Consider the following 11,046-nt stretch of genomic DNA (forward strand, 5'->3'; position numbering starts at 1 on the left):
AAATGTGTGTATGTGTGTGTGTGTGTGTGTGTGTGTGTGTGTGTGTGTGTGTGTGTGTAGCATGCTTTATCATGCTTTATCCCATTCTATCATCCCACACTGTGATCTCTATCAGCAGAACAGGAGCTTAGGAGGCTTGGTACATTTCAGTACCGACAATCCTTACACAACTAGCCTTTTATCCTCTATATGCTGTATCAGAGATTTACAAAGACCGGGCAAGAAAGAAGCGGACCTCTGACAAAAACTGGCATTAGGATTCCTTAAGGCACAGCTGAAGAAGCAGGAGATAGAGTGGGAAGGAGAAAAACAGCAGGAAAGCCACCAAAGACGCAAAAATGGAGAGGAAATCCCTGTTCACACAGGACTAATATTTACTCTGAACATGCAGTCATTAGTAGTCAGGAATCCATCAGAGATGTGCCATGTCTGTCATTTGAGAGGTAAAAATTCTTGCATACCTGCCACATTTTGATCTACTAATAACACTAATCTCATGTGAGGGCACAAAACTATAAGAGAGAGAAGATGGCCAGTAGAGGGATGCTGGATGCTCCAAATGCTAACTGTTAGCCTCCAGCCTTTGAGGTGGACTTCCCCCCAGCTAACATTCTCAAAGTAAATGCCTTAAGTTTGATTTAGATGGCATGTAGCAGACTTTTTTTTTTTAAAGAATAAATGTTGAATAGTGAAATAATATCACATTTTTCAAAATGGGTGGACGATCCCTTTACTTACATGAAGGCAAGCAAGCAATGGAGAGGGGGAGGGAGAGAGAGAGAGAGAGAGAGAACTTGTTGTTGTTAGTGTTAATGCCTGTGAGCTGTGGAACAAGCACCTCTGAAAATGTTACGGTCTCCTTGCAACAAATCTCGATCTGGATGTTTGTCCTTGTAAAACTCCCCATCTGACGGCTGATCTCATCTCACTGTGATCATGTCCCACTTTCCTGTTTCACAGCTCCACAAATCATTTCAGGGCAGATGAAGCATTAGACAACATTACACATGGCATCCCCCACCAGTGATGATCTTTTTCCAGGCCAAAAGGTAACAGTATATTGTAACACCCCTGCAGGAATAATCAGTGTCATTTCAAAAATGCCACGGTGCAGCGCTGGAATTCATCATTCCGTAAAGCTGATCTGCTGTGTCTGATCTTGGGTTTCTGAAGGCCAACACCAGTATTTTTGGACTGAAGAAGCCAACATGCAACGTATTTGAATACTTTCACTGAGAAACAAAATAAGATGGCAGCAGAGAGAGTATGAGGTGACTCACCCTTCCCTCTGTGTTGGCAGGTCTGGCATGGCGGTTGAAAACATGTGCCGGGTCTTTATGGTAAACCTTCAGGCAAGAGTGGGGGGTGATGCTTCTAGAAGATTCAAGGGAAAAAAACAACACTGATTGTTTAATATCTGTTGAGTAGAATTTGACCAGAGATCTAGTTTTATATCTAGTGCAGAGGGCAACGCAGACACCTAAAACTGGGCTCAACAGCCAACAGTGGATTTCATGTCACCTTATAATTGTATCTTCATTATAAATATTGGGCTGTGTAACAATGACAGTAATAACCCAGTTACTGGTAAATATTTGGAATCAAATTTGGTGATCATTTTATAGTGTTTAATCTCACCGACCGCCATATATTCTACTGTTTGGCAAGTGCTCAGCACTGCCCCTGATAGCAAAAAGACTGTACTGCGCTCTGTTTTTAAGCCCTTGGTCATGGTTTGCTCTCTGTATAGGCTTTGCTTTAACTGATATGGGATTGAGGGCAAAAACCATTATTTTGGATGGGAGCTACCCACAGTCAGTGCTTCTGTCTGTATTCAAATTTTCAAAATCTTGTTTTATCTGAAATCTAATCTAGTCTAATGTGTATGTAAAATTGCAATCCAAAGGATTCCAGTGGCATTTCACTTCTGAGTAGAGCTGTTGTTTACTCCTTCATGTAAAATTACTCAAATCAGTAAAATAACAATCAGATGAATTTGATACATACAAAAAGGGCTTACCAAGCTATTACTTATCCTACTTACTTCTTACTATTATTTGCAAAACATTAAAAAATGTTCCTCTAAATTGGTTAAAAATTAAATACAACCTATTCATGTCATAAATGCTCAGATAATATAAAATCATGTTAATACTGTAACTTCATTGGGGATTGAACAAACTGCTGATATCATAATAAAATGAGTTATTACATCATTCTCAATGTGTGTCAAACCACGGACCAAAATGAACACATTTCACAACAATGTATCCTGAGGGATAAAACTGGGTAGTCAAACAGTAATGTTAGCTAGTAGTGCAAGAGCGCACACAAACACACACACACACACACACATACACACACACAGACACATACACACACACACACCAATCAACAAACACACCACCCAGATAATTATGAACATGCCTCCCAGTAAAACACAAGCATGTACTATATGCTGCGCGCGCACACACACACACACACACACACACACACACACACACACACACTCTCAGACAGGGGCCTCCTCTCTTGTCAGGCTGAACAATAGCAGATTTAACGGCTGCATAAAGGCAGTGAATGAGCAGGAGGTGGAAGACAGACACTCAAGATACACTTCACTGACACTGTGTGTGTGTGTGTGTGTGTGTGTGTGTGTGTGTGTGAGAGAAAGAGAGAGAGAGAGTGACAGCCCACGGTACAGAGTATGACACTGCCTCCGGGCCACTGTCCAGATTAAGAATTTGGACCAAAGCGTATAGTTTGTGCTTTTTAAAATGTTGACCTGGCCTTGTTGCTCCAACCTTTGAACCCTGCCCTGCCGGTTACGGCTGTCTGTCGCTCCAGATTATTCTCTTACTGCGTTTTACTCCATTTCACTTTTTAAAAAAAATTATTTTGCTCTTTATTTTAATGACTGACATTGCTATTTTTAGATGCACTCGAAACCACTTTGTGGCACTGATTGCAGAGCAGTTCTAGGGGAAATACGGTGAATCTAGAGAAAATGTAGTGGTGCTTTCTATTACTATTATATCTATAATGCATGAGGTTATATTTCAGTAATGCACTTCTTATGTGTTATGACCATGACTAAACTTATGATACATGAAATATTATTGATACAAATTAAATTAGTACAAGCACAAGCTAAACTTTCCTAAGACACATGGTACTGAAAATTCTTGAAACAGGTTGAAGTGCACTACAAATAGTATTTTTAAAACATATTTTATGACGATGCCTTTCAAACCTGAGCGAATTCACTTGATTTCTTTCAAACACGTATATTTAAAATGAAATTACAACACAGTCACCATAAAATGTCACTCCAATAACTGAAAAGGAAAATAAATAAATAAAATGTGAGAAAAAAAATACATGCATAAAGATTACTTAACTAATTAATTAATTATAAAAATCAAATGATTCTGCTCAGAGGGGAACACCTGCCTGGCAGTTTTAAGACTTTTTAAAACCTTTTCAGTAAAATGAAAGAGAGAAAAGCCATGTTTATATTCAAATTGCAGAGAAGACTATACTTTGTGATGTATACAAAAATTGAAAAATTTCAATTTTTGTATACATTTGGCATCTGGCTCATGTTAGCTGAGCTGGGCGACATGGACAAAATCAAATATCTCAATATCTTTGACCAAATACCTCAATATTGATTTTTAGAAAATTCCTCACAGACTATTGTTTCTTTGATAAGATATTTACACAAAAGAGATTTTTGCTAAACAGTCATTAGTAATGTGGATATGGTGACCAACCAAGTAAAGACAAATGATAAAACAGTACTGGAACAGACTTTTGTTGGATGTAATCTGTACCAGTCTGTGTTCCAGTGAGCAGAACATGACGTTAACCAGAACATTTCTGAAGTCAGGTGAAAACACAGCAGGACAGTTCACATTACACTGCAAGCTTCATCAACATCCAGTTTTTTTAACAAACAAACAACAAATGTGTCCATGATTTTTGTTGATATTTCAGAATTAATTTGCGCCTCTCCATATCTTGTAACACTATCAAACAGTAACGTTTGCTAGGAAGTGGCTGAAAGCTAATGTTATCTGTTGTCTAACGGATTATCAAATATGTTGTTTAACCTTGAAATATGGCCAGATGGCCCTTTGGAGTTTCACTATCTGTTGCCTTTTAAATTTTTCATCAATCAGGAAGTGGTGAAACAACAACAATTTGTCAGATTCCTTATGTTTATACGACATAGCAGTACCACATGACGTCAGAGAAAAATGGCTGCTGTGTGAATATGGTCTACATAACATCATGTAAAGAAGCACCTGATGTCGTCCAGGTCATAGCAAACGTTGCGGCTGGTGTCTTTGACGCAGATGGCCACGTTGGGTGACTGTAGCATTTTGGCGGTGAGCTGGTGGGGGAAGGCACTGACGAACAGAGCCCTCAGAGCCTCCTGGCCGCTGATCTCAGCAGGCATGCGAACCTGCTTGGTTTCCTCACCATACTGCAGGTACAGCACTCCTGGCAGAGGGCAGAGCCAAGTCAGTCAAGTCAGTCATTACGTGATTACTTTAGGAGGGGTTTTCAACTGATTGTCACCCAGGGACCACCATCCTTACTAATAAGTAACCTGGGGACTGCTGTTGGGGGTGGGGTGATGACAGGGGTTGACAGTGTAGCAGTAGCCCCCTCCAAAGCCAATTTAACCCTTCAGACAATAACTCACTTTTAGACACTGTCCTCAAGCTACAAACAATCCCATAGGTCACTTGTACAGCAGCAAGTTAACTGACCTCTAGCCATCCTGTAAATAACCACACTGTGGTGTACTGTGAAAAACCCCATGAAATGGACTCTTACTTTCTTGATTATATACATTTCCTGTTGAACAGGAAGTTTGGGCAGGGCATGGTGCATGGAAGGCTCATTCACAAGTGTAAACCAAAAGGGTCTCAGTTTGGGAGATACACAATTTTATTTGAAGGGACAGGTGGAAGAGAGAGGATGCTATAAGGTTTGTGAAGGTTTTAGTTTACACCAACTACTGCAGGATGATGTCACTAGCTGAGATAACCTGTTTTACAAGAAGTAGAGGGTAGGTCATTTCATCGGGACTTCAAGGGAGCGATAAAGTCGTAAGGAGGATGGAGGGTGGCTGACTCATCCATCGACATGATGGCTTGAGTTCAAATCCCGTCTCAAGTGAGAACAGTGTTCATTTTTACATTATCCTTTCGGAACCTTAACCGTGATCCTTTCAGTTACAGATGGAAATGTTTTAAAAAATCGCTTCTGGCATTCAAATACAGTGCCTGGACCACCTGAAATACCTTTAAGGACCACCCCAGACAGCTGCAGCTGATTCAGAACGCTGCTGCCAGAGTCCTTACAAACACCAGGAAACTGGACCATATTACACCGGTCATTAAATCGCTACACTGGCTTCCTGTGAGTCAAAGGATAGATTTTAAAATTCTACTGCTGGCCTACAAAGCCCTGAATGGTCTCGGACCAAAATACATGCTTGATCTACTGGTTCCCTACGAAGCATCTAGACCCCTTAGGTCATCTGGAACTGGTTTGTTGTGTGTTCCAAGAACAAGAACCAAGCAAGGTGAGGCAGCATTCAGTTATTATGCTCCTCACCTGTGGAACAAACTTCCTGTAGATCTGAGGTCTGCTCAAACTGTCAGCTCCTTTAAATCAGGGCTAAAAACACTATTGTTCACTGAAGCGTACTCTTAGATTAAATACTTACCTGTTGTATTGCCCGTACTTTTTAACTACACACTGTTGATTTATGCCTTTTATTTTTCTTATCCTGTCTGTTCTATTTGGGTTTATTGTTAAATCGGTTGCAAATGTCAGAGATTTCAGGGCTGAGGACTGAGTCTGGGCTGAAATCTCCAATAGGAGAGGTTTCAGAGTCTAAGGAATTAAGAGGTTGGGCTGTCGGCCTCCCTGCGGGGGGTGACCGGGAAGTCTGAGTCAGCTACTGCTATGACGACACAGTCGACACTGGGGAGCATGCTGTGAATTCAGATCTAGAAGGGAGCCGTCCTGTGATGGATCTTTAGAGTTCACTACGATCTGAATAAGACCAGTGTGTGGAACCTGTGTCCGGCGGGACGGTAAGCCTCTGAGTGAAGGACTCAAGAGCAAATAGTGTGCACACATTGGGTGTATTATTAAGGGCAACGTCCTATACACTCATTAAAAAACAGACCTGACCAATCAAATTCAAGATGGTTCAGAGCCAGGGACAAGAGATCCTAGCTGACATCTCTGACAGAGAAATTACATTCAAATTTTGTCTAAGTTCATTTTTTGGTGGCAAGAAGTCGCAGGCATGATATAGGCCATCACGGCCTGGACCCTTGGCCTATTGCTTTTTGGTGACAAGGAGCCGCAGGGGTGATAAGGCCTATCACGCCCTGGGCCCTTGGCCGTCTAGCTCAGGCAATGTACTGAGCCTGTTGTTATTTAATGTTACTGTATTTTATTATCACTATCATTCTCAATTTCTTTTTCCCTTTTTTATTGACTGTTTTTATTGTTTTAAATTGTGTCTTATTGCTTTTAATGTCTCTGTAAAGCACTTTAAATTACCTTGTGTTGAATTGTGCTATACAAATAAACTTGCCTTGCCTTGCCTTGCCTTGCCTTGCCTTGCCTTGCCCAGGGCCATGGACCACCAGTTGAAAACCCCTGACTTTAGCATACACTATTCATTTCCATGCTAATGTTTTAACATACACCATTTTGAGTGAAAGTAAACCTTTTTTTTTTTCTTTGATAATGTGAATATCCTACTATCATCAGTGTGCAACAGTGCATAACATTTTATACCTTTACAATGAGGGAGGCAAAAGAGATGCAGGGTGTATCCCACTAACTTTAATTTCAAGGTGGTGTGTTTGTGTGTGTGTTTGTGTGTGTGCATGAGCATAAATGGGTATATTCTTATGAAGCTGGATTTCCGTCATAATCCTATTGATAGTTTCTGCCTATGCTTACAGGAGACTGCAAAGTGGCTTTTGAAGTTCCTTAATAAAATCCTGTAGCAAAGAAGGTATGCAGAAATAAATACTGATTATCTGAGAAGTATTTGGAAGTAGGGCTTACAGGAGCAAGAGACGAGCTTTAGCCAACTGTGTCTAACTCTTGGATCTCCATCAGTCTCATTTTACAGGTGTGATCAAATTCTAAATATATATTTATATAGTTATAGTTAAAACAGTAACAACAACAACAACAAAATGTATTAAATGCATCTGATATGGTAAGTCCTTTTGAGCCTTTTTTGTCTTGTTAAAAAAAATAGAAAATCAGACAACAAATTGATTTCTTGTTTTGACAATATCATATTTCATTCATGAATCAAAATATCAAATCGTACATGGTTTTCTAAGGCAGTGGTAATAATCTAACTTCCTTGCATTTGAACATATGTAACTGTGTGTGTGGTGTGTGTGTGTGTGTGTGTGTGTGTGTGTGTGTGTGTGTGTCTACCTACCAAGCGATCTATCTCTTGTCTCACTGCTAGAGCGGCCAACAGGCAGGCTCGCTCGGGCTCTGGAGCCCCTGGTGAAGGGGACAGTAGGGGGCAGCACCTCTCCCTCGGACATGGTGTCCACAGCCAGGGGGTCCTGCGGCTCCACCAAGCCCAAGGCACCTGCACTGGGAGGGGGGCTTGCAGAGGGCCGAGGGCTCCTCACCTGGAGGGACAGGATGGAAAAGAGTTAGGGTGCATGCATATGTGATGTGATCAGTTGTGCTATGGATTAGTCTATATATGTTTGTCCTTTGGTAAATGTCATTTTGATGAAACTTAGACTTAGACACACACACACACACACACACACACACACACACACACACACACACACACTTTGATCAGTTCTATGTGAGACAGCTGGATGTTAAAAAAATATATATATTGTTGAATGCAGTTTTCCATTCACTTAACATGGTATGAGATAAACAGATGACTGAATCAAAGTCAGTAGAGTAAGGTAACACATGATGAGGATGAGGATAATACTACTACTACTAGTACTAATCATAATCATGATCAGGTTTCCCCACCAGTCCAAGAACTGCTGCTGACTGCGGTGTGGGCAGCTGAGGTGCTTTTCATTTCCTTGTATAATATTTTATATTTCCATCAGAAGAATAAAACTACCAAGTATTCTTTAATGAACACAGAGCAAAAAGTTTCGACTGTCCAAGCGTTGCACAATGTGTGTTTTCTCTTAATCCCTAACCCCCCTCTGGATGTGGTAAATAACTCGATTACCAAAGTGCATGTAAACACAATCAAAGTCCAGTATGGCAGTACATTGCCTGGTAGCTTTTTTGTCTGCCATGGCATTCAATCAGTCTTTATTAACAGACACAAGGTCCAATAAAAACACACAACAAAAGACAACACAACATCAACCATTGTAATAGTATTGAATTTTTTCATATTAAACTTAGCACTGGAGATCAAAATTCAAAAAGATCACAATCCTGGCATTGTGAAAAACATAGCTGACATCCAGTTTAAATTTTGGTCAAAACTATAGCCGTGTACTTCAGTGTGACTTTTGTAAATTGGTGTAGTGTAACATGATCACTTGTCAGACTAGGAAAATAACATCCCTGAGTGTCCTGTCACCTGTGTGTTAAGTGCTAAAGTAGCCACGCTGACAGAGAGCTGTTAAACTGTGTAGATCATAATGTCTGAAAATGACTGCATCATCATGGAGCTGATCACACACACACACACACACACACACACACACACACACACACACACACACACACAGACACACACACGCACGCACCCTTAGAAAGGCCATTATACATTCAGCTTCACATCAGATCATGTTTACTCAGCCTACTGCAGAGCTGTGAATCAACACACACACCATACACACACACACACACACACACACACACACATACACACACACACACACACACAAGCAAACACACATGCCCATGCATGCAGGCCAACATTAAATGCTTAAGCCAGCTTCCATTCGTGCACTTAGCTGTCCACGGCAGCAACACGCTACAGAGCACCACACACCCATTTACAATCTGCCTCAGCTGCCAGCACATATTGACATCAACTACAAGACAGCTGTCAGATTCCATTTTGCAAAGAAGCCAGACAAAATGCAGTCGTCACGTGTTTTGGCTTCAAGAAGAGCTCAGAGTGCTCCGTATTTTGTTTTCAAAGTTTACTTTTCAGTTTTCAGTAAACCTGTGGGAGCAGAGCTCAGTAGCACAGTGGACCTGTTCCTCTTGACAATACACTGGTGAACCATGTGGATGTTCTGGACCCTTAGGCTGACTTACACTGAGTCACGGGCCCCCATCTGCAATGATTTTGCTGTGGAGATCCTGATAGGAAAATGTTTGTGTTTTTGAAAGTGTTTTTGTTTGTGTTAAGTATTAAATTGCCAATTTTTAACACTGACAAAGATTCAAAGAGACCTTAGCAAAAACCTTAGCAAATTCATTTAACATAATTAATTGGTAAAATAGCTAATAATAAATAATATATATATAATAAATAATAAAATGTGTTTCTAATAGTTAAAATTCTTTATTTAAAGGTCAGCTAAGTGATACTGGATCAGATTTCTTGTGTTTAAATGCTTTTGAAAGGCATGTAAACTATTCCTCATTTTGCTGAGGACCTCCTGGAAGACACGCAAGGGCCTGGGGGTCCCCGGACCCCACTGTGAAAACCACTGTTGGATGCTATGTTGTGCAGTTCAGAGCCCTTGCGTTTTTCGATGAATAGATCAATGTGAGTCCAAAACAGGAGCAACCTGACTGACACAAGACAGAGGCCTGGCTAACAGCTGTACTGACACAGCAGAGCAGAGCAACGCTGGTCTACTCTCTCATCTGCACAATTAATGCAAATTCAACCAATCCCTGTGAATTCTGCATGACCTTTCAATTTTGTCCAATCACCACAACACTTCCACAAATTTGACTAATCATCATCGTCGCTTCCTGCAGATTTCACCACAAAACGTCGAGCTGCACCTAACCAAACTCACTTCCTTGTTTTGGCTGTAAACAAGCAGGCATGTCCAACATTTACCAACACAAAGAGACTGTGTGAGGCAATTCCCTGATGTGCTTCAAAGCAGGGGGAAACTGTTTTGCACCGAGAGCACAATTGTGGTGGAACACAAACAGAAGACATCCACTACAAACAGAGGCTGAACCACCTGACCAAGGCTGCCACACCCAGATGAAAAGCAAGCGCTGAAAGAGTCAAGGTAAGTTAGACTGAATATACACAGTCAGTGGTAGTGTGATATAAATTACAAAGTGAGAACGGCACTGTGTCACACAAACTGTGTGTTTGAGAGAGAGAAAGAAAGAAAGAAAACAGGCTTAGAATAAAAAGTCTCAAAATGTTTACAAAGGATGTGAACGCTTCAAAATATCAAGAGATGGAGCGGGGGTGTGAGGGAAGGACAGCTACTGGAGGAGGCAGAGGAGAGAGAGGAAATAGTTACAAGCAAACAAGTTCAAACTATCTTGTCAAGACCAGGCTACTGTAGAATTGGGAATTAAGGTTGTAAGGGTTAGAAGGTTACATTATAATCAAGTTACTTAGAACACACAGAGCAGTAGTCACCAGAAACAGCTGCATTAGATTTTCAATGAATTATACAAAAAAAAACAACTACAAAAAAAACAAAAAAAACAATGGTGTATTCGGACCATTGTTGGTAGAAAAAATGGAGCCACAGGAGGGGGGTAACATTCCAAGAAGAAACTCACAAGTTTCTGAGTTTAAAGTGGTAAATTTACAAGAAAAAACTCCAAAATCCAGATGCTGATGATAATTGCGATTCTGGGCTAACATCACCAGGTTTTCCCTCTTAACAAATCCAATAGTATAAGAAAGTTTTCCCACTATTTTCTGGTAAATTTGTGACTTAATAATCTCTGATTTTTTTTCTCACAAATTTGTTTTTTTTTCTCATAAATGTATGACTTCTGAGTTTTTTCTGGCAAACTTGTGACTTGACAGTC

The 11,046-nt window shown here is 40.6% G+C and overlaps 1 protein-coding gene across 1 annotated transcript in view; it reads right to left on the minus strand.

Moving 5' to 3' along the window:
• The window catches only part of LOC115375456 (sickle tail protein), a 65,422-nt gene that overhangs the window by 46,089 nt on the left and 8,287 nt on the right, over positions 1-11,046 (minus strand). The window contains exons 2-4 of the mRNA XM_030074852.1: positions 7,505-7,706; positions 4,311-4,509; positions 1,281-1,374 (exon numbers count right to left, since the gene is read on the minus strand). Coding sequence (XP_029930712.1) covers positions 1,281-1,374; positions 4,311-4,509; positions 7,505-7,616 — 405 coding nt within the window. The 5' untranslated portion in view covers positions 7,617-7,706. The remainder of the gene's footprint in view (positions 1-1,280; positions 1,375-4,310; positions 4,510-7,504; positions 7,707-11,046) is intronic.

Source organism: Myripristis murdjan, chromosome 17 (genome assembly GCF_902150065.1).
Source record: "Myripristis murdjan chromosome 17, fMyrMur1.1, whole genome shotgun sequence".
Classification (NCBI taxonomy): Eukaryota; Metazoa; Chordata; class Actinopteri; order Holocentriformes; family Holocentridae; genus Myripristis; species Myripristis murdjan.